Below are 24639 nucleotides of genomic sequence, written 5' to 3' on the forward strand. Positions count from 1 at the left end.
CCATTTAAAGAGAGATGACATGATACTGCTGTAAATTCTAGTGGGTTGGCCACTTGATGCCAGTGTGTAAGTTGGACTTTGTGCAGATTGCAGCTGCAGTAACATGTCTGTTGTGACTTTCTGCCACCTGCTGTCATTTATTTATCAGACTCCCTGTTTAGCAATGTACTCCTGACATTGGGAAACAGCCTCAACCAGATTTGCAAACGTGACTGTATAAACAAATGTGGCTGTGTGTATTTATTGCTCAGTTCTGCTGAATAAACTGTGTAATGTAAAGGGGAATGCATCTGACACCAAGTGAACTGGTGCATTTACGAAAGGGTTCTGTAATGTAAAAAGGAAGTAAATCATGGAGTTGTTCCATTAACTTCAGTAGAGGACAATTAACATTTAGTTTACATAAATGAGTCATTTAGATTGCTCTAAGGAACAGCCATTTGAGTTATACTATAAGAGTGAGAAAGTGGGACTTGGGCCAATTGTGGGCAGATTAAAAGGTGTTTGAGTGTTAAGGTCTTCGTAAAATAACCAGAGAGCTAATCATTTTTTTATACAACTTCGTCTCATGTCAGAATGACATCTGTGCACTATGGTGTGCTGATCTTAAGTTTTAAGCAGGATCAAACACAGTGTACCTTTACTAATGCTGGCTTTCTTATCCTAGGGCTTGTTAACTTTAAATTGTCTGGAACACAGTATGTCTGTGTTGGAAAGCTCAAATGCTAAAATTGATTCTAGTGTGTAACACTGTCTATAGGTTCAATGAAAATCTTCTCTATAGTCTTGGGCAGTGAATTACTTAGTACTTCTGCAAAGCAAGAAGTAATTTATGGCCAAAGCACTTCACAGCCAATAATGTACTTTTGAAGTGAAGTCACTATTGTAATGTGCTTCAGATTGAGATGGATGCCACTTCTGTGGGTGTCTTGCAGCTCTGTGATTTATTTGCAGTGTGAATGAAGGAATGTGGTGGGCAGGCATTGTTTCACTGCAATAAGAGCCACAGGATCACTTTAATCTTGTTAAACTGGTTTAAGTCACATCAGGAGGATTGTGGGGTATTGACACAGCAATTAACATACGGGCTGTCAGTTTAATGCACTCTACACATATTCTCCATCTTTCTTCGAAATGTTAGGAGTGACCTCACCTTCAAACCCACTTAAACACGTGGAACTGAGTTTATTTTCAGGAACAGCAAAGGTCAAAATACCTAAGTGGTTACATGTTCCGTAATAAACCAATGATAAGAACTTGCTCACACACAACAGAAAATGCTGGAAAATCTCAGCAGATCTGAGCATCTATGAAAAGCGAATAGAGCCAACGTTTTGAATTTGGATGACCCTTTGTCAGAGGTTCGTCAGCTGTGTCAGATTTCTGTTTTTGTTTCTGATTCTGGTATCTGCAGTATTTTGGCTTTATAAGAAATTACTCTCTGGAAAACACAAAAGTGTGCATTTTTAGAATTTAGTTATTAGATGAGGAATATCCTTTCTTGTATTTTAGGCAGTGTAATTTAATGCCTTATTATAACTTGACCTGATTTGGTCAGAGTGATGGCACGTGGTTTTTTTTAACCAGAGTAACCTTTGAGCAGTTTTGCATCATCAGTACTACAAAATGATCTTCGAGATAAGATGAGAATTTAAATTGGGGGTAGGGTGTTAGCGTGGATAGAGGACTGGTTGTCAAATAGGAGGCAGGGAGTGGGGGTCAATGGGTGCTATTCGGATTGGCGGATGGTGACTAGTGGAGTGCCCCAGGGGTCAGTTCTGGGGCCTCAGCTATTTACCATTTATATAGATGATCTGGAGGAGGGAACCGAGTGTAGGGTGTCGAAATTTGCTGATGACACCAAGATTGGTGGAAAGGCAAATTGTGCGGAGGGTGTGGAGAGTCTACAGAAGGATCTAGATAGGCTGGGCGAATGGGCCAAGAAATGGCAAATGGAATTTAATGTTGGCAAGTGCGAGGTGGTCCACTTTGGTAGGAATAATGGCAGGAAGGATTATTACTTGCGTGGAGAAAAACTGCAGCAGGCGATGGTGCAGAGGGACCTCGGGATCCTTGTGCATGAGTTGCAAAAACCCAGCTTGCAGGTGCAGCAGGTGGTCAGGAAGGCGAATGGGATGCTGGCCTTCATCGCAAGGGGGATTGAATATAAAAGTAGGGAGGTCTTGCTGCAGCTGTATAGGGCATTGGTGAGGCCGCAGCTGGAGTACTGTGTGCAGTTTTGGGCGCTGTACTTACATAAGGATATTTTGGCCTTGGAGGGAGTGCAGAGGAGGTTTACTAGGATGATGCCAGAGTTGAGGGAGTTGAGCTATGAGGAAAGGCTGAGTAAATTAGGCTTTTGTACTCGTTAGAGTTTAGAAGAATGAGGGGAGATCTCATTGAGACGTATAAGATGATGAATGGGATGGATAGGATAGAGGTGGAGAGACTCTTCCCGCTCAGAAAGGATAGTAGGACTAGGGGGCACAGCCTCAAGATAAAGGGGGGACGGTTTAGAACGGAGTTGAGGAGGAACTTCTTCACTCAAAGGGTGGTGAATCTCTGGAATTCTCTGCCCGCTGAAGTGGTGGAGGCTACAGAGGGGATTAAGGGTTATGGGGAGAGGGCAGGAATGTGGAACTGAGCCACGACAGATCAGCCATGATCTTATTGAATGGCGGGGCAGGCTCGAAGGGCTGTTTGGCCTACTCCTGCTCCTATTTCTTATGTTCTTATATAAATCTCTATTTAAGGCTTAGAGCATTCTGAACACATCATTTCTGAATAATTATCTTGAAGCTCATATTCTTTGCAGGTGAATGGTTGGGTCAGGAACAAGAAGAGGTTCATGGTGATACATTGTACTATATGATGGAATCAGATAACATTGGATGCTTCATTGCAGTATTTTTTGGTTTCAAAGTTGCATATACAATGTTTGATCAGTCTTCCAGAGAGTTAAGTAGGTGAACATCTATTTCTGAAGGAAATGGCAGGGGTGATAGTAGATGCCTTTGTGATTATTTACCAAACTTCGCTGGATTCCGGGAAAGTGCCAGAAGATTGGAAAACGGCTAATGTTACGCCGCTGTTTAAAAAAGGTAGCAGACAAAAGGCAGGGAGTTATAGGCCGGTTAGTTTAACGTCTGCAGTTGGAAAAATGCTTGAATCCGTCATCAAAGAAGAAATAGCGAGGCACCTAGAAAAGAATGGTTTGATAGAGCAGACGCAGCACGGATTTGTTAAGGGGAAGTCGTGTTTGACGAATTTATTGGATTTCTATGAGGATGTGACTAGTGCCGTAAACAGAGAGGAACTGGTGGATGTGGTGTTTCTCAATTTTCAAAAGGCATTTGATAAGGTGCCGCACAAAAGGTTGCTTCAGAAGGTTAGGGGGCATGGAGTTGGGGGTAAGGTGTTAGCGTGGATAGAGGATTGGTCGTCTAATAGGCAGAGAGTTGGTATCAATGGGTGCTATTCCGATTGGCAGTTGGTGACTAGTGGAGTGCCGCAGGGATCGGTGCTGGGGCCTCAGCTATTTACCATTTATATAGATGACCTGGAGGAGGGGGCTGAGTGTAGGGTAACGAAATTTGCTGATGACGCAAAGATGAGTGGAAAAGCAAGTTGTGCAGAGGGTGTGGAAAGTCTGCAGAGGGATCTGGATAGGCTGAGCGAATGGGCGAGGACCTGGCAGATGGAGTACAATGTTAGCAAGTGTGAAGTTATCCACTTTGGCAGAAATAATAGTAGGAGGGATTACTATTTAAAGGGAGAAAAGCTGCAGCATGCTACGGTGCAGAGGGACCTGGGGGGTCCTTGTGCATGAGTCGCAAAAACCCACTCTGCAGGTGCAGCAGGTGATCAAGAAGGCAAATGGGATGCTGGCCTTTATAGCGAGGGGGATAGAATATAAAAGCAGGGTGGTCTTGCTGCAATTGTACAGGGCACTGGTGAAGCTGCAGCTGGAGTACTGTATGCAGTTTTGGTCGCCGCACTTGCGCAAGGATATATTGGCCTTGGAGGGAGTGCAGAGGAGGTTCACTAGGCTGATACTGCAGATGAGGGGGGTTAGACTATGTAGAGAGCCTAAATAGACTGGGTCTGTACTCGTTGGAGTTTAGAAGGATGAGGTGGGATCTTATAGAGACGTATAAGATAATGAAAGGGATGGATAGGGTAGAGGTAGAGAGATTCTTCCCGCTCAGAAAGGATAGCAGGACTAGAGGGCACAGCCTCAAGATAAGTGGGGGGGGTGGGGGGGGCAGTTTAGATCAGAGTTGAGGAGGAATTTCTTCACTCAAAGGGTGGTGAATCTCTGGAATTCTCTGCCCGTTGAAGTGGTGGAGGCTTCCTCGCTAAATATATTTAAGTCACGGGTAGATAGGTTTTTGACAGACAAGGGAATTAAGGGTTATGGGGAGAAAGCGGGAAAGTGGAACTGATCCACTTCAGATCAGCCATGATCTTATTGAATGGCGGGGCAGGCTCGAAGGGCTAGATGGCCTACTCCTGCTCCTATTTGTTATGTTCTTGTGTTCTTATTTTCTCCCATACTGCTGCCTTTGTCTATTTGTGGTATGGTTGGCTGAGAAGGGAATCATGTTGCATATACCTGCTACAAAGTGTAAATTACAGTCTATCTTTTGTAACTGTTGAGTGGGGGGAAAACGACTGACTGGCCACCGCATACTGACCAGTGAGAGACCATTAATATGCCTGTAGTGATGAGTACTAACGAGTCACCTGTATTACATTACAGCAGTTTTGAGTATTGTGCTCCTTGTGGCAGTGTTAGTGCAAATGTGCTAAGGTCAGAGAAATAGCACATGTTACATTGGGCAAAGTCCCTCTATTCTGCTGTAGTAATTATGGCCTTTCCTTTTCCACACTGCTGTGTTTTTGAGACTTTTGATTTAGTGACATGTGTGGATTTGTGACCTTCAGAAACTGGACTAAGGAGACTTAGTTGCACCACGTGGGTTCCATTTCAACCTTCATCCCAGCTGATATGATGCATGGTTATTGAGGTCCTGCAAATCTGGCTCCCAAAGTCCAGGAAACTCAACATTATTTGTAATTTAATTTCTGCTTTGTTGGTTTGGTCAGTTAGTATTTTGTGGATCTGGATGTTTGGAAATGGCTGTTTGGCATCATTGCTTTATTGGTGAAAGCATTTCAAATCAGGACACGTGATCAAAATCCTAAATCTGTTAGCAGCAACAACAACTTGGAATGTATGTAAGGTAATGAAGATTTGATCTGCAAGTGCTGCCCAATGCTCCATGATGCATGTGCAAAAGAGCCAACAAACTTAAATGCTCCTAGTCTGAATCCGCTGTACCAAATCCATTCATGTTCTTGAACATCTGGAATCACTGCATCTCTCACCACCAATATCTAATGGCTGGAATGATGTATTTGAGTAGCATAGGACTCGGGTAAAGTCCTACCCGAGCGTACTGACCAGATTTCAACTGTATGCACAATATCTGGCACCCTGAAGATCACTATCATTAAATGATGTTAACTAAATATTAGTTATTGTTTCTGACCAAATTTCTTAACCTTGATTAATATCGCAGATCCAAGAGATAAAAAAGGAACCTTGAGTTTGGGATTGGCAGCTTGATATCGGAGCCAAAGAGCAGAACGTGGAATCGTTGTGGGTGGAGATTAGGAACAGCAAAGGGAGGAAGACGCTGGTGGGTGTCGTCTATAGGCCCCCGAATAATGATCTGGAGGTGGGGCGGGCTGTTAACACGCAAATAAGTGCGGCGTGCAGGAATGGGACGGCAGTAGTTATGGGAGATTTCAATCTGCATATTGATTGGTCGACCCATGTTGGACGAGGTGGGCTCGAGGAGGAGTTCTTGGAATGCTGCCGGGATAATTTCCTTGAACAGTGTGTGTTGGAGCCGACGAGGGAGCGAGCTATCTTGGATCTGGTGCTATGTAATGAGGCGGGTAGAATTAGGGACCTTGCGGTGAAGGATCCTCTTGGAGAGAGTGATCATTGTATGGTGGAGTTTCTGGTGCAGATGGAGGAGGAGAAAGTGGGTTCCCGGACACGCGTCCTTTGTTTGAATAGAGGGGAGTATGGTAGGATGAGAGAAGAATTGGCGAATGTGGACTGGGGGAGTGCGTTGGAAGGTAGGTCTGCTGAGGAGCAGTGGAGGATCTTTAAGGAGATCTTTCTTGGTGCTCAGCAGAAATTTATTCCGATGGTTAAAAAGGACAGTAGGAAGAGAGGTAATAAGCCGTGGATAACGAAGGAGGTGAAGGAAAGTGTTAAATTAAAAGCGGAGGAATTTAGAGTAGCTAAGAGTAGTGGGCGAGAAGAGGATTGGGAAAGGTTTAAATGTCAACAAAGATTGACAAAGAAGTTGATAAAGGAGGGTAGGAGAAGCTATGAGGCTGGGCTAGCACTTAATATAAAAAAGGATAGCAAGAGTTTTTATAAATATATAAAAAGGAAGAGGCTGGCTAGGGTGAACGTTGGTCCTTTAGAGGATGAGAAAGGGGAGCTAGTGGTAGGGGATGGGGATATGGCTAAGGTCTTGAATAACTTTTTTGTTTCTGTCTTCACGGAGGAGGACGTGAATAATTTGCTGGGTGTTAGCGATGGAAAGGTGGTAGGAATGGAGGGTCTTAATGACATTACTGTTACTAGAGAGGTGGTGCTCGACAGACTGGAGGGGCTGATTGTGGACAAGTCCCCAGGACCGGATGGAATGCATCCGAGGGTTCTGAAAGAAATGGCGGAGGTGATAGTGGATGCCTTGGTGGTTATTTTCCAGACGTCGCTGGATTCCGGGGAAGTGCCGGAAGATTGGAAAACGGCTAATGTTACGCCGTTGTTTAAGAAGGGTGCCAGGCAAAAGGCGGGGAATTATAGGCCGGTTAGTTTAACGTCTGTGGTAGGTAAAATGTTAGAATCCGTCATTAAGGAGGAAATTGCGAGGCATCTTGAAGGGAATTGCTTGATAGGGCGGACGCAACACGGTTTCATTAAAGGGAGGTCGTGTCTGACAAATTTACTGGAGTTCTATGAGGATGTGTCTAGGGCAGTGGATAGAGGAGAGCTGGTGGATGTGGTCTTTCTGGATTTTCAGAAGGCATTTGACAAGGTACCTCACAAGAGGTTATTGCAGAAGGTCAGGGGACATGGAGTTGGGGGTAGGGTGTTAGCGTGGATAGAGGATTGGTTGTCAAATAGGAGGCAGAGAGTGGGGGTCAATGGGTGCTATTCGGATTGGCGGTTGGTGACTAGTGGGGTGCCCCAGGGGTCGGTGCTGGGGCCTCAGCTATTTACCATTTATATAGATGATCTGGAGGAGGGAACCGAGTGCAGGGTGTCGAAATTTGCTGATGACACCAAGATTGGGGGAAAGGCAAATTGTGCGGAGGGTGTGGAGAGTCTGCAGAAGGATCTAGATAGTCTGGGCGAATGGGCCAGGAAATGGCAAATGGAATTTAATGTTGGCAAGTGTGAGGTGGTCCACTTTGGTAGGAAGAATGGTACGAAGGACTATTACTTACGTGGCGAAAAACTGCAGCAGGCGACGGTGCAGAGGGACCTCGGGGTCCTTGTGCATGAGTCGCAAAAACCCAGCTTGCAGGTGCAGCAGGTGGTCAGGAAGGCGAATGGGATGCTGGCCTTCATAGCGAGGGGGATTGAATATAAAAGTAGGGAGGTCTTGCTGCAGCTGTATAGGGCATTGGTGAGGCCGCAGCTGGAGTACTGTGTGCAGTTTTGGGCGCCGCACCTGCGCAAGGATATTTTGGCCCTGGAGGGAGTGCAGAGGAGGTTTACTAGGCTGATACCGGAGTTGAGGGGATTGAGCTATGAGGAGAGGCTGAATAAACTAGGCTTGTACTCGTTAGAGTTTAGAAGAATGAGGGGAGATCTCATTGAGACGTATAAGATGATGAATGGGATGGATAGGATAGAGGTGGAGAGACTCTTCCCGCTCAAAAAAGACAGTAGGACTAGGGGGCACAGCCTCAAGATAAAGGGGGGACGGTTTAGAACGGAGTTGAGGAGGAACTTCTTCACTCGAAGGGTGGTGAATCTCTGGAATTCTCTGCCCGTTGAAGTGGTGGAGGCTGCCTCGCTAAATATTTTTAAGAAGCGGGTTGATGGGTTCTTGATAAGAGAGGGGATTAAGGGTTATGGGGAGAGGGCGGGAAAGTGGAACTGAGCTACAACAGATCAGCCATGATCTTATTGAATGGCGGGGCAGGCTCGAAGGGCTAGATGGCCTACTCCTGCTCCTATTTCTTATGTTCTTATGAAATGTAACCAAATTATAACCTGAAAATCAGTGTTGCTAATTTCTCTTGCGTTGCTTTTGTTTTAGATGAGCTGACAAGATGTGGAACAACAAATCTAAGAACGCGTCCCTGCTAAACCCAGGACTGATGCAGAGTCCGAATACGAGGCAAGGTAGACTGGTGCTGATTTACAAATCTTGTCCAATTAGATTTACTTCCCCAAATTGCTGTTAGAGTGATTAAGAAATCCAGTCTGCAACACAGTGGTGATCATATTGATCATGTGACCAAAGAACCATTATAGAGAAAAAGGTATTTATTTTTACACAGCAACTTTTGTGATCAGAAGACATTCCCTAAGGGCCATTCAACCAGTGAAGGACTTTTAAACTGTAGCTGTTGTTGTAATATAGAAAGCGCAGCAGCCAATTTGAACACAGGAAGCTTTCTCAAACGGCAATGTGATGATTTGGTTTCATGATTTTTCTTTGAGCAATAAATAAAGACACAACATAAGAACTAGGAGCAGGAGTAGGCAGTTCAGCCCCTTGAGTCATTCACCATTCAATATGATCATGGCTGATCTAATCTCTGCCTCATCTCCACCTTCATCCCTTTACTAACTGAAAACCTACCTATCTCAAGTTTGTTCCAGTGTCCACTACACTCTGGGGCACAGAGTTCCACAGACTCACAACCCTTTGTGTGAAGTAATTCCTCATCACTTCTGTTTCAAGTCTGCCACCTCTTAGCCTAGAAAGTCCAACTAGGTGAAGCATCCTCTGTATATCTACTGTCAATCCTCTTAAGCATCTTGTAAACCTCAATTAGATTGCTTCTCATTCTTCTAAACTCTGAGTAGTTTAGGCCTATACTTGCCAATCTCGGCTCATCAGACAAGTCCTTCATCCCTGGCATCAATGTTGTGAATCTTCTGTCAACTTCCTCTAATGCATTTACATCTTTCCACAAGTAAGGGGACCAAAACTGTGTGCAGCTGTCCAGATGCAGTCTCATCAACACTTTATATGTTGCGGCAGCACTTTTCTACTTTTATACTCTAGTCCATTAGCAATGAATGCCAAAATTCCATTTGCGTTCTTGTGCACACGGATACCCAGATCCCTTTGCACTGAAGCATTTTGAATTTCTCTCTTCCACCAGCAAAATTGGATAACCTTTCACTTATGTTAAATTCTATCTGCCAAATTTTAACCCACTCACTTAATCTATCCATATCCATTTGTCAAATTTCATATTTCCTCATTGCAACTTGTTTTTCCACCATGCTAGTGTTAGGGGAATTAGGGGGGTAAATATGTGGGGTTACAGGAGAGGACCTGGGTGCAGGCTTGAAGTGCCAAATGGTTGCCTCCTGCACAGTAGATTCTATGATTCTATAACTGCTACACAGTTGGTCACGTGTCTTTAGTTGTCTAAGCCCTTGGCTCTGGAATTTGTTCCCTAAATTTCTCCACACCTCAACTTCATCTTCCTTTAAGATGCTCCCTCTTTGACCAAGCTTTTGGCCATCTGCCCTATTATCTCTGAGTCAGTGTCCAATTCTGCTTTAATGCAGTCCTGTGAAGTGCCTTGCCTACTTAATTGCAATTTGCAGTTCAAAACATGTTCCAAATATATGGCCGAATGTGATGTCAGTTAACAAATCCTGGTGTGAATTTCAAATACAGTGAAACATTGTAGAGATTCCAAAATTGCAGATTTGATGGTGAGTTTTTGCTAAGTTCTGTGAATTGAGTGGGGACTGCAATGTCCTGGATTTGGGAGTGCAAAAAATAGCCTAGGTTCATTGGAACATTCTAGCTTATTTTTTCTAACGTACCAGTCAGAGTATTGGTGTTGAGTTGGTTATTGGGAAATGCAATGATGCTCCCTTGAGTGGCTGAGGGCCACTGGGTCATTGCTCGGAAAATGATTTATTCTGAATCTAAACATGCTGCATCTGATCCATTAGCACCTATTGTTGGATATTTCCTTGCATGGTACTGGCATCGCTCAGATCAAGTGAGCTCTTCTTTCACTGGTTCAGCATATGGAAAAAATTTGTTCTAAATAGTAATGCATTTACTGGGTAGAAACTGTCTCAATCAGACAGATTTATAATTATAAAAATACAACCCCATTAAAAATAGACAAATTGGAGGGTGGGAGCAAGAGGACTTAAGATGCAAAATGTTAGGTTACAAGTTGTAAATGTTTGAAATGTAATAATCCTTTTTATGTTTTAGATTTGGCTTCAGCATGGGATACAGTCAATCAGACCAAAGCTGCTGTAAGTGTTTCAAATGGTTTCACCTTTCTGTAATTCATAATGTCACCACACCTGCTTCCCCTGCCTCCCAAATTATGTGAATTAGTGTCCAGCACTGTGTTCCTCCTCTTCAACTTGGCGTTTGTTTCCGAAATTCAGTAAAGAATCAAGCTGTTAAAATTAGTGGTGACTGGTCATTGTTTTGGAAACTTCATAACATTCAACTGGTGCTGGACAATTCTAGATTTTTAAGTATGTTCAGAGCACCAACTTTGACATTGAAATAAACTGATGTTTCAATAATACAGATACAGGGTTTTGTAACATTATCTCTATAGCTGTGAAATAGCAATTTAGATTTTTCACATCTTCTCTGCCCCAGTTTCATGATTCTCTCACCTCACTTTATTTCTATCTGCTATAATCATTCTTTGTACTGCAGCATTTGTCCGATTTAAAAATTCTTGCCTTTGAGGCTCACTGTCCATTTTAGATATGAGAGCTGAATTTTATATTGATCCCTAGCTTCCAGGATTTGAACTTTGAATATTGACACAGTATCTGACTGTGATGTGGTTGAACTTTGAGCTAATTTTGTCCTGTCACACACAGACCTGTTGAACATGTAAAGCATCAATGGATACTTTTGCTAAAAAAAATTGGATGCTAGTTCTGGCTGACTTCAGTGTACTTTTCCATCCTCCATACACATTCCCTAGTGTGATTTTCCTATGATGTGTTGCTGTTCTTCATCTCCCTCAACTTCTGTCTATAACATGGCCTTCCTTCTTTCTGCTGTGGTGTTCCCCTTCAGGTCCTTTCCTACTCCTGAACCATATGTTGCTCTGTAGTATCATTTGCTTGTTGGGTCAGTTTTCTTGTATGTAACCAGAATGCCCAACTTCATTTCTCCATCACCACCACCCTTGAGTTTGCAACTATGACCATTCTACACCTGAGCATTGACAAGAGCAATGCTATCCTGTTCAATCACAGAGAATATGCATCTGAACTCTGATTCCTGTCCCCTTTCTAAACTTTTACTTAAACTGATGTTGTGGAATCTCAGGATTGTGCACTAGTCTGAACTGAACATACTGTCCATCGCCAATACCTTGTCCCTTTACCTCCAAATCTACCTCTCTCTATTCTTGCTTCATCCCACTACTTTTAAAGTCTGATTCATGGCTCTTGTCACTTCCAGACTTGATTGCTTTTCTTATTTTTGAATTGATTTCTGGGCCAGCATTTATTGTCCATTCCTATTGGCCCTTAAGAAGGTGGTGGTGAACTGCCAACCGCTGTAGTATGTGTGGTGCAGGTACACCCACAATGCTGTTAGAGAGGGAGTGCCAGGAATTTGATCCAGTGATATATTTCCAAATCAGGATGGCATGTGGCTTGGAGGGGATGGTGTTTTTCCCATGTATCTGGTGCCTTTGCCTTTCTAGTCAGATTTGGAAGGTGCTGTCAAAGGAACCTTGGTGAGTTCCTCCATTGAATTTTGTAGATTGTACTCACTATGGCCAGTGAGTGTCGGTGGTGGAGGGAGTGAATGTTTGTGGAACGGATACCATTCAAGTGGACTGCTGTGTCTTAGATAGTGTCAAACTCTTGAGTGTTGCTAGAGCTGCATGCATCTGTAGAGTATTCCATCACATGCTTGATTTGTGCCTTGTATATAATGGATAGACTTTGGGGAGTCAGGAGATGAATTACTTTCTGCAGGATTCCTAGCCTCTGATCTGCTCTTGTAGCCATTGTATTTTTATGGCTAGTCTAGTTAAGTTTCTGGTTAATGGTAATACTGATGTGGGTATGCCGGCGTTGGACTGGCGTAAACACAGTAAAAAGTCTGACAACACCAGGTTTTAGTCCAACCTATTTATTTGATAATATTCTCACAAGCTTTCGAGGGGACAGCCTCTTCGTCAGGTGAATGGAGAGTTCTGGCCTCAGACAGAGCATATAAAGCACAGACAGTTTAGAGATTACTGATTAAAATGCGAATCCTTACACCTAACCTGCTGTTCAAGACCTGAAGTGGCTGACAATGTGAGTGGTAGGAGCACTGATCACAGTTTAAAGAGATGTGTATTGTCTCCAGACAGTACAGTAAGTGAGGTTTTGCAAACCCAGGCAAGTCACGGGGGTTACAGATAGTGCGACATGAACCCAAGATCCCTGTTGAGACCGTCCTCATGTGTGCGGAACTTGGCTATCAGTCTCTGCTCAGCGACTCTGCGCTGTCGTGTGTTGTGAAGGCCGCCTTGGAGAATGCTTACCCGAAGGTCAGAGGCTGAATGCCCGTGACCACTGAAGTGTTCGCCAACAGGAAGGGAACAGTCTTGCCTGGTGACTGTCGAGCGGTCTCAACAGGGATCTTGGGTTCATGTCGCACTATCTGTAACCCCCGTGACTTGCCTGGGTTTGCAAAACCTCACTTACTGTACTGTCTGGAGACAATACACATCTCTTTAAACTGTGATCAGTGCTCCTACCACTCACATTGTCAGCCACTTCAGGTCTTGAACAGCAGGTTAGGTGTAAGGATTCGCATTTTAATCAGTAATCTCTAAACTGTCTGTGCTTTATATGCTCTGTCTGAGGCCAGAACTCTCCATTCACCTGACGAAGAGGCTGTCCCCTCGAAAGCTTGTGAGAATATTATCAAATAAATAGGTTGGACTAAAACCTGGTGTTGTCAGACTTTTTAATGGTAATACCCCAGGATGGTGATAGTGGGAGATTCAGTAATGGTAATGCCATTGAATGTCAAGGAGCGATGGTGAGATTCTCTCTTGTTGGAGATGGTCATTGCCTGGCACTTGTGTGGTGCAAATGGTCAGTTCAAGTCTGGGTATTGTTTCATTTGGGCATGGACTGTTTCTGTATTTGAGAAGTTGCGAGTAATGCTGGATAATGCAATCATTAGCAAACATCCTCACTTGTAATCTCATAATGGAAGGAACTGAAGATGATTATTGGGTCTAGTACTCTTGGCCCAAACGGACTCTTATAGTGAAGTCCTAGAATTAACATAACTCCAACCATCTCCGTTATGCGAGTTATGGCTCCAACCAGTGGAGGGTTTTACCCCGATTCCCATTGACGCCAATTCTGCTAGAGCTCCTTGATGTCAAGGGCATTCACTTTTATTGCCCCTCTGGAATTCAGCTTTTTTGTCCATGTTTGAACCAAGGCTGTCATGAGGTCAGAAGCTGACTGGCACTGGCAGAACCCAAACTGAGTATCATTGTCCTCTTTGCTGGCCTCCCAAGTTCCATACTCTTAGTATCTAACACATTTTGAACTCTGCACCCTGATCCCGCTGACATTACTTCCCTGTCGGCACCGTTCCCTGTCGGCACCCTTTGTTGCTACCCTTTGCCTTTCCAACCTGGTTCTGCCCTTCATCCTAGGCCACGTTTTCTGCTCTACCAGTTGTGCTCTGCTGAGCATTCCTAGCTCTGTTTGGCAGTAGAACTACCAGCTGTCTTGTCCCTGCGCTCTGGAATTCCACCCACTGCCTTCCAAACATCCTCAAAATGTAGCCCTTTGACTGTCTTCCCTTTGGCTAATTCCATTCCGATTCTTGCTCATGTCTTTCTTAGGATTTTTTGCTACAGCAAAGGTAGTTTTTCAAAGCCGTATGTTTGTTGTATTTAATTTGTCATTTATTTTCTTTCACCCCAAGTTGCGGCACATAGAGAACAGGCTAGAAGCTGTACCTACCAGCACTGCAGTGTTAGACACAGTGATGGATACTAAGAAGACTTCGAGCAGTGCTGCCAGAAAAATCAGTCGGAAGGGTAAGTGGAAGAGCAACAAAAGAAACTGTTGATAGTACTTGGAGCAACAATAGCTGTTGATTTTGTGAAGGCCATCATTGATCAATCAGTGGCTTCAGTGAAAACAGGAAAATGGACCTTGAGGCAAAAGAAAAAATCTAGTGAAGTTACACTCTTTATCAAGTTAATTTAGTGGATCGGCATGCATTGCCATTTTACAAAGGTTTGTTAGCATTTGAGGTATAGATCGAGGCTATGAAATCGCTTCCTTGTCTTATTTGTGGAACATCTTGGGTATATCCCAGCAGGCAAAATGAGTCCTCCGTCCCCTCACTGAAGTGGTCAATGTGTATTTTTGGGACAATGGGTTTTCAAGGAGTTATTTAATATGTGTTGTAACTACTTGTAAAAACTGTTGTGTGTACAATTCAAAATTAAGGTTCTTGGAAAAGATGAAACGCTGGTGTTTTGTGTATTCTGCTCAAAGAAGATCATCGTTGGCTAGTAATTCATCTGGAGCTGTTTCTCTTGGAAACTTTTGTCTCTGCTGGTTTGCCATTGCCTACCATTCTCGGGACAGGGCGAGGTGATAGGTCCCACGTGTCTCTGCTGGAATGGGAATTAAACCTGCACTTGTGGCATTATTCTGAAACACTAGCCATCTAGCTAACACAGCTAGCCAGCCCCCACTAATAGTTGTGCCACTGCGATATTTATTTAATTCTCTCAATTTTTTTTTAATATTGCACCTCCAAATGTTTGCCTTTCATTGACTAGTGCTGCAAATTACCTTAATTCTCTGATATTGTCTCATTTTATCATTGTTAAAATGGATGTAGGATCAACAATATATTTTCTCATCAAGTTCATTGCAGACAATTAAGTTAGTATTTTCTGGCTTTGGCAAAAGAGTGCATGTAGGCAACACAAGTTCATTTGCACTGTCCAGAGAGTTTAAGCTTCAGATATAAGGCACCGTGTGTATTCATGGTGAGTGACTCACACAAGACAAATAGTTGACTTTCACACTCCAAAGAAAACCTATGACCCATGTATAAAAAAGTGATTCATAGATTGCAAAGAAAATATAGTACAAAAACAGACCATTCATTCCAGCCATTCCATACTGGCAATTATGCTCCAGTCCAAGCCTCCTCCTATCCAACAACCTAAAACTCTCAGTGGCTTGAAATAACTAATTTAAATATTGTTCGTTGCTCAGTTTAAGTTCCAATTGAAATTTGAATGGTAATGTCTTAAACCTGTTCTAACTCTGACCCGGTTCACTTATCAGCAGTTAATAAAAGAAAAATGTATATTAGCTGTTTGTGTCAGCACTTGATCAAATGGAAAATGTCTGCCACAGTGCTGTTGTAGACTTCCATCCACTGGTGGGCAGTGCGATGCAAATTGTACAGTCCGTTTGCCTATATATTCCAGTGCTGCTTTGACCAGCCTCCCCCACCTTATGCCCTCTGTAAATTTGAGTTCATCCAAATCCAAGATTGCACAGTGTTTTTCAGCCATCACTTATGGTGCTTGCTGACCTACATGTAGTGGTTTGGCATTGCCTTGATTTTTAAAAATTCTCATCCTTGCTTTCCTATCCCTCCATGGCTTTGTCTTCCCCTTTGTAACCTCCTGCTGTTTCCATGTAGCCTACCACATCTGATTTATTGCTTTTTGTTTTAATGCATGGCATTCAAGATGAATAAGGGAGAGGAATAAGTTTCCCATCTCTCATACACATGCTGACAGTAGTCTTTTTCATGTAACTCATGTAGGCTAACTGAGTCCTGTGATGGTGAAAGGGGAAGGAATGCATACTCTTTATTTTTATACTTTTTTCCTGTTTCTGTCAGATGGAAGGTACCTGGAGGATTCTGTGGCCGGTGCATCAGCCGTCAAGTCCAGGAGTCACAGCAAATCAAGGAAGGACAAAATGTCCCGGAGCCCCCTGAGATCTACCACTCTGGAAAGCAACATTAGGAAGAGCAGCCGAGTAGAATTCAGGGATCCATTAGCTGCATATAGGTATGAGCAGGGCTACACATTTCCTGTCAATTTTTTCTGTTATGAGTACATGGGTTTATGTGTTTCCTTTGGATATTCCAGTTTCCTCCCATAGTCCAAAGATGTGCGGGTTAGGTTGATTGGCCATGCTAAAATTGCCCCTTAGTATCCTGAGATCCATAGGTTAGAGGGATTAGCAGGTAAATATGTAGGCATGTGGGGTAAGGCCTGGTGTGATTGTGGTTGGTGCCGACTCAATGGGCCGAATGGTGTTTTTCTGCACTGTAGGGTTTCTACGATAATTTCTACATAATGTCAACTTGTTACCCTGCAGTTAGACTGTTCTGGCAGTGAGGGCACTACAAAGTCAACACTAGCAGTATATGAAGAGGTATTTCCCATTATCAATGTGAACATCAGAATTTTTAAAGGACAAGTAAGAATAATAGAATGTATGACTTCAATTATCCATTTTCTTGTAGCCCTTCTTCTCATGGATTACTTTTGGTCTTTACCCCATGTTCATTACCCTGGGAGTGATGAAGATTTAGACCATTGACCAGCTCATCAGAGCTATTGAGCTTTTGTAAAGGGGGGGCGCTGAGTCCTCAAATAATGTAAAACTGTCATAAATGATTGGTTAGGCTGCAGTTAGAACGTTGCTGCCAATTTTGGGAATCCCAATCCATTGTGTATGTTATTTTATCACTCGCCATTTTATCGAAAGTTTGACTACAATGTTACAATCCAAGATTTCATCCAACCTTGTGTGGTCCAGTGTGGATAACAATTCCAGATGAATGGAATAATAAAGCAGATCGTTAAATAGGACGGAAATGCATTTGGGTGCAAACGTCAATTGAAGCAAAAGGTCAATTCAATTTTTTTGTTATAGGTGGCACATTTTATCTGCATGCCGCCTCGGGTAATTACAGTAACATGCTGTTCACATAGGAACAGAAGTCAGCCTAATGTGGCTGCTCAAGACATGGAAATTACTTTGGCTAAGATAAACATATAAATTGAGAACAGAAGGAAACCTTCTTTGGCACTGAAGGTCGCTATGCTTTTGCCAACTTGTTATTACGATTTCACAGTCACCGACCCTTTGACCAATTTGTCAATTCTTCGCGTGTAAGCTGAGAGAGTGTTGACATACAATTGACTGTTGGATGGACCAGTTCTAATCAACCTCAGGCTTTTCCTCAGCTAATGTGTGTTTGTACAAATACTTTTTCACCATTTGACTTTGGGTGGTGGTGGTTCGCTAATAAGACCAATTTTGTTGCTTCTGTCGTCACCTTAATTGAAATGAAAATATTTAAGTTTAGTTAGTGGTCGCCCTTTGTCTCTGCTAACTGAGCTATTATAAAGCCATGGCTCAATGACCGTGTAATTTCATGTTTATCTTAGGAGTGCTCCAGGAAACTTGAAAATTTCAATACTTGAGCCCAAATGATCCTTTCAAACATTTTTGGTCTGTAAAGCCCAAGTTTTTTTCCTTGGAATAAAAACAAAACTGTTGATGCTGGAAATCTGAAATGAAAACTGAAGATGCCAGTATTTGTTTTGGACCTGTTGATCTCCAACTTTTTTTCAGTGCTGGTGAAAGGTTATTGACCTGAAACATGAGCTCTGAAGAGCTCTCCCTGCAGATGCCGCCAGACCTACTTAGTATCCTCCACATTTTCTGTTTTATTCTGCTTTCTTTTGCTGACTGAATTGGGAAAGATTCTGATTCCTTGTGCTTCCTGGTCTCCATTGTTTACATGACACTGGCACTTTGCTTAGCCTGCTTTTTTTTGTCTTCTACGTTGTATATCTATCACAGGCGTATCATTTTAAGAGTGCGCGGTAGTTGTACTCCTTGCCTTTAAATTTACCAAATAATAGAGCTGTAAATTATATTTATTGAATAGTGGGCATGAAGGCTCAAGCTTTGATCCTAGTTGAGAGATTAGTGGGTCTGACCTCAACTTCAGTGTCCACAAGCTAAGTGAGGTGAGTATGCTGGGAGGGAGAGAATCATCCATATGTTCCCTATGATTACTCCCTAACGAGAATTGTGTATCTATGGGACAAGCCTAGAACCGAATAGCGCTCAATGGCAGTTCATTTCCAGAAAGTGCCCTTACTTAGGTGAGGGGCAGGTGGGATACAGTTCCATTGGCAGTGGTAGCCTAAGTTGAGTTCAATTTGGGAGGGGAAAAGGCAGTCTTAAAATTGAGTGGAGTCATCTTGGAGGGAACAGACTATGTCTCAAAAATAAGAACCTGCAATTATGTAGCATCTTTTGTGTCCTTCATAATCCAATGATTTACTGTTGATAGAAAGTCGCTGTTTTGCAGGTGAATGTTACTTGTTTCTAATTTTGCTCACAATTCAGAAGTTATTTCTGTAATCTTTTCCTGAAATCATCCTCAAGTTTCCTGGACTTGATGTAAAAAGGTAGATAGGAGGATGAGTATTATTTAACCTGTCTATCTCATTATCAGGGAAGTGGATGTCAGAGTCCCGCCCTACCTGACTGCAAGCCAGCTGGAAGCTCAACGTCTCCTTTCTGAACTTAACTCCAGCGAAGTGCGAGGGAAGGAGAGTGAAATCAGCCACATGATATATGAACGAGACAAACGGAATTACCATTGTTTGGATGATGAGAGCACACGCTCAACAGCAGTGGACAACACGGAGGTGAAATATCTTAATGATCACTCAGCACTTGATGCCCTGAACAACTCCGATGCACTTTACAAAACTCTTGGCCGAGGTGTACCAGGACAGAAAGTTTGTACTGCCAAAGGCCCCCAGTCTAAGATTGCAAGCTATGAGTCCGATACAAAGAGTGATCGACCTTCTGAGCAGTCCCAAATATCCCCCCCAAGTTCCACATCTGAGTCAATGATGCAGAAACTGGAAATGATGCGCAGGAAGCAGCATGACAACAAGCTTGAGAAACTGAAGGAGCGGATCAGGAAGCAGCGGGAGCAGTCAGAGGAATCTGCCGAGAGGGACCGGCTGCTGAACTTCTCCGAGTTGCCTGCAGTGCCTGTTGTAGATTCTGCAGTTTCCACTACCAAAGTGAGAAAGGTTGCTATAGCACCACCTGCTCCATCGTACAAAGGTAAACTGCTGATGTGGTATTTGCCTATATTATGCTGCCACTTGACTGATTTGGACAGCTGCAATACTTTGTAGGCCTAAAGACTAAATGTGGTATCCAATTTGACCGCAAAGTAAAATGTCAGAATGATTATGTTAGTTTGGAATGTGGACCTACCTGAATCTTTGGGGAATTTTAGAAATATCTTCTGGCTTATTGTGTTTCAAGATTGAAAATAATTTAGTTCAGGAGATTTGGTTGCCATTGATGACTCTTCACCTTCAGTGTTTTGCAAAGCTCTGCTGTGAGGCTTCAGAATTGGGAATTGCTACACCCAAGCAATGCTTTTTAAGCTTGAGTTCCATGCAGTTTTTAAGATGGCAGCTTGTTCAATGAAAGCAGCGATTTTTTTTTAAGTTTGTCTAAATGTGTGGGAGCAAGTGAATGCTATATACTGTTCATAGACACTTTTTCTCTTCTCCCCGAGTCCTTCCCAAATATCCTGAAGGACATTTATTTCTCCTATTGGGCAAGGCTTGCATTTATTGTCTGTTCCTAGCCTACTGTAAAAGTTGGTGGTGAATTGCCTCCTTGAACTGCTGCAGTCAGTATGGATTCAATTTAGTGATCTGTTGTAACTTCAAAGGGCAATTAAGAATCATAAATCACAGAATGGCAGAGTACAGAAGGAGGTGATTTGGCCCATTGTGCCCATGCTGGCTCTTGGGTAGACCTATCCAATTAAGTCCATAAACTATACAACCCTCATCAATGCTCGCGTTCACTTCATCAATGAACTCACTTAAATTGGTCTAATGTAATTTGCCGCCTTTTGAAAACTTGATTTTTTTTTAAAGATATGTTTTTCAGCCCTGGTTTGTGGATGAGTTATGTTATTGCAGAACTTATAGTCTCATATTCAGTCAGTCACATTGGCGTGGGACTGGAGTTACATTTGCCCGGACTAGATAAGGAAGGGAACAACCCATGACCTACTTGGGTTTCCCAAATTGCTGGGATGTGATTTGAACTCTTGTATTCTCTAGAGTATAAATCCAGGTCTCCGGGTTACTAGTTTGGTAATATAACCATTGCTACACTGGCTAAAAGTCAGAAGTTTTCTACAACTTTATGATAATGGAATTCTAAATATTCAACAATGCTTTAATTGATTATATTAGGGCCACATCCAGAAGGGTGATGCACTTATTTTGGTCTTTTTCTGACAACTTGTCTTTTGGTTTTAAACAAAGTTGTCCCACGCTGATTTATTGATGAGATATATTGCAGGAAAAGCACTTTTTGTATTCTGTATTGTAATGCCTCAGCTGCTTATTTTCATTCCAGGTTTCAACCCTATGGAGACAAAAATCCGAACACCTGATGGTAAAGTGTGGTGTGAGGATGAATTGCACAGTATCAGCAGAGACCTGTACCGGGACTTCACAATCCAGTTAGCAGGTAGGAAGCATTGTCTCTGCTTAGGAATAAAAAACCAGGAGAGAGCTCGTCTGCCCCTCAAGCATGCTTTGCTATTCAATCAAATCATGAGCAATCTGTGTGTCAACTTCATTTATAAATTAGGAGCAAGAGTAGGCCAGTGGGCCCCTTGAGCCTTCTCTGCCATTCAAGTAGGTTATCGCTGATCTGACTGTAACCTCAAGCCCACATGCCTGCCTACCCCAATAACCTTGCTAATACAGAATCTATCTAGTTCTGCCTTAAACTTTGCTTCCAACAGCTTTTGAGAAATTCCAAAGACTCTTGATCCTCAGAGAAAAAAATTCCTAAATTCTGCCTTCATTAAGTGACGCCTTATTTTTAAACAGGGACCTTGAATTTGAGATTCTCTCAAGAAGAAGCATCCTCTTCACAACCACCCTCCCAAAAATTCTCAAGATCTTTAAAGGTTTTGATCAACGTGTCTCTTACTCTTTTAAACTCTAGTGAATAGAAACCTAACTCCCTCATAAGACAACCAATCTTTCCTTAAAGCCACACCAGACCATTCCTGACAGAGATTGGTGGAGCAAGACTATAGAGTCTTGAACACATGAATGAGAATTTTGAAATTGTTGGTGCTGGACATTAAGCCAATACAGACCATTGAGCACAGCGGTGATGAGCGAACAGGACTCGGTGCAAGTTCAGTCATGGGAAAAGAACTTTGAATAAGCTCATGTTTTATGGAGGGTGGAAGTTGGGAATGAACAGCTAGGAGAGCAGGAGCAGCTTCACCGTGTCTAGCTGGTTTGTCAACCTTCAAGGTTCTGTGCCACACCACTTTATTCCCAGTGAGGTTGGGTGAACCAGGAATTTTTGACACTGGGAAAAAAGCACTGCTATCTGTTGGCTGTTTCTGTTTATGTTTCTTTAGTGTTCAGTGGCAGAACAAGGTAACATTTAAGCCGGATTGTAGACTTTGGCTGCTAGGAAGTTTATAGCAACTTTGTGAAGTATTTAAAATCCACACGTACTTGTCAAGCCAGTGTCCTCAATTACCTAGTTTCAATTTGTTTTATTTTCAATGTATGCCCTGTCTATATCTCCTATCTAAATCACAGGAAAGCTGTAAATTGTTTGGCTAGTGAGTATTGCTGCTCAGGGATTGAATCTAAACAACTGGGAATTTAACAAATGTTAAAAAATTAAATAATAAGAAGTAACAAGTGAGTTCATTACCATAATTAACAGTAAGGATTGTTAGTATTGGTAAAGCTTTATTAGGGAAAGAGATGCAAAGAAAAGCTGATGCATCTGAGTTTTTTTACTTTAAGTGAGTTATTTAATTGCTACAGTTTAATATGGTATGTTAAATGGTGGTGAGGAGGGTCATTCATTAATTGAAAAATAATTTTTAAAAAATAAGTAATTAGCTAATTAGGGAGTGTCAAGAAGCTGAAACTGAGTGAGTATAAAAAATGGTGAGAGCTTGTGATATCAAGAACAAAAGTGACATTGACATAAGAGAAGAAGCTGATTGGGGATTAGCTGCTGAGTAATCCTACTTTCTAGTCTCCAGTTTGTAATAAAAATAGTATTTAAAGTGATGTTACAGCAGGGAAGGGCAGTTCGGTCACCTGGAATGTGCATCTTGTGATCCGTGGGAAGTCATGGACACACTTGTGGCCTAGATGATCACATGCAGAAGTGCCACCAGCTGCAGGAACTTGAGTTCTGGGTTTTCAATCTTGAATGATGGCTGGAGTCACTATGGTGCCTCTGTGAGGTGGAGAATTGCATGGATAACACTTTTAGGGATGTGGTCACAACTCAGGTTAAGAGAGCACAGAAATGAAATAGGTGATCACCAGACAATGAGAAGGACTAAGCAGGTAGTGCTGGATTCCCTCGAGCCCATTTTGCTCACTGTACACAGGTGAGGATGATGGTTCCTCAGAGGTGTGCAGCCGGAGCCAAGTTCATGGTACCATAAATGGTATCAGGTGAATCAGCTGCACAGAGGGGATTAAGAAGAGTGGAAGTGCAATTGTTGTAGGAGTTTTAATAATTGGAGAACAGGTGTTCCTGCAGCAGTAGACATGACTTCAGGATGGTATGTTACTTCCTTTGTGCTAGGGTCAAGAACGCTGCTGAGTGGCGACAGGAGATTCTTACAGGTGAGGGTGCACTGCCAGAGATCGTGGTCCGCATCATTGCCACCAACGTAGGTGTGAGGAGGGGTGAAGTCCCGTAAGTAGATTTTAGAGAACTAGGAAAGAGATTTAAAAATAGGACTTCAAAATCAGTAAGCTCAGAATTACTCCCAGTGCCATAGGCTAGTGAATGCAGGAATAGGAAGATAGAGCAAATGAACACATGGCTGGAAAGATCGTGCAGGAGGGAAGCCTTTAGTTTTGAAGCACTGGGGCCGATTCTGGAGCAGGTGGAGCCTGTACCAGGAAAAGTGATCCAACCATGGCTGACAATAGTAGTTAAAATAAACTAGGTAAATTCAAAATAATTGTTAAAAGGACTAAAAATGATGAAGAAAGGTTTTTCATCCTGGGGTTGGCTGACTTCTGGATCAAGCTTGCTGAAGCAGTTGGTGGTAGCAGGTTCAATCGAAATATTCAAGAGAGAATTGGGTTGCCATCTGAAAAGAGAATATGCTAGATTATTAGATATAAAGCAGAGTGGGACTAGGTAGACTGGTCTTTAAGATAGCTGGTGCAGATTTGATGGGCCGAATGTCCTTTTCCTTCAGTGTAAAGATTCTGTGATTCTACGAAAAACATAAAAATGGAATGTAAATGCTTCTGTAGATATATAAAAAGGAAAAGGTGAGCAAAGATAAATGTGGGCCCATCACAGGCAGAGACAGGAGAGTTTAAATAGGGAAATTGGAAATGACAGAGAAACTAAACAAATACTTTGTCTTCACAGAGGAAAAAACAAAAAATCTCCCAGAAATAATAAGAGAATCAAGGGACTAAGAAGATGAACTGAAAGAAATTAGCATTAGTAAAAATACAGTATTGGGGAAATTAATGTGACTGAAAGTTGATAAATATCCTGATCTGATGCTTTTCAAACCAGACTATTGTAAGAGGTGGCTGTAGAAATAGTGAATGTATTGAGGCTAATCTCTCAGAATTCTATAAATTCTGGAACAATTCCTGCATATTGGAAGGTAGCAAATATCACCCCACTATTCATGAAAAGAGGGCTGGGGGGAGAAGAGAGAAATGGGCCTGTTAGCCTAACTAACATCAGTAATAGGGAAAGTGCGCAAATCTTTTATAAAGGATGTGGCACTAAAACTCTTTTCAAAAAAAAAGGTAGGATTGGGCATTGCCAACATGGATTTATGAATGGGAAACCATGTTGAAATGTTTTGAAAATGTAACTAGCAGAATGGTTAAGGGGGAGCCAATGAATGTGTGGTGTATTTGGATTTTCAGAGGGCTTCCAGTAAATCCCACAAAAGAGATTAGGAAACAAAATTAAAACACATGGGATTGGGTAATATACTGGCATGGATTGAGGACTGGTTAAAGGACAAAAATCTGGCGTAAGTGAGTATTCTTATGTTGGAAGTATGTGATTAATTGGGTATTGCAAGGATCAATGCTGCAGTTGTTCACAATTTATATAGATGATTTGGATGTGGCAATAAAATGTAATATTTCCAAGTTTGCTGATGACATAAAACTAGATGGAAATGTTACTTAAAGGGATGCAAA

At 42.4% G+C, this 24639-nt stretch overlaps 1 protein-coding gene across 6 annotated transcripts in view; it reads left to right on the plus strand.

Moving 5' to 3' along the window:
* Positions 1–24639, plus strand: part of cep350 (centrosomal protein 350) — a 243456-nt gene that overhangs the window by 32789 nt on the left and 186028 nt on the right. For 5 of the 6 annotated variants that reach the window (XM_080195995.1, XM_080195999.1, XM_080196000.1 and 2 more), the window contains exons 2-7: positions 8364–8449; positions 10527–10570; positions 14247–14361; positions 16203–16374; positions 18849–19474; positions 20801–20914. In XM_080195995.1, coding sequence (XP_080052121.1) covers positions 8377–8449; positions 10527–10570; positions 14247–14361; positions 16203–16374; positions 18849–19474; positions 20801–20914 — 1144 coding nt within the window. In that variant the 5' untranslated portion in view covers positions 8364–8376. Of the gene's footprint in view, positions 1–1330; positions 1362–8363; positions 8450–10526; positions 10571–14246; positions 14362–16202; positions 16375–18848; positions 19475–20800; positions 20915–24639 lie in introns of those variants that run through there. The other variant, XM_080195997.1, reaches the window with a different exon arrangement.

Source organism: Carcharhinus amblyrhynchos, chromosome 9, assembly GCF_965287045.1.
Source record: "Carcharhinus amblyrhynchos chromosome 9, sCarAmb.v2.hapA, whole genome shotgun sequence".
Lineage (NCBI taxonomy): Eukaryota > Metazoa > Chordata > Chondrichthyes > Carcharhiniformes > Carcharhinidae > Carcharhinus > Carcharhinus amblyrhynchos.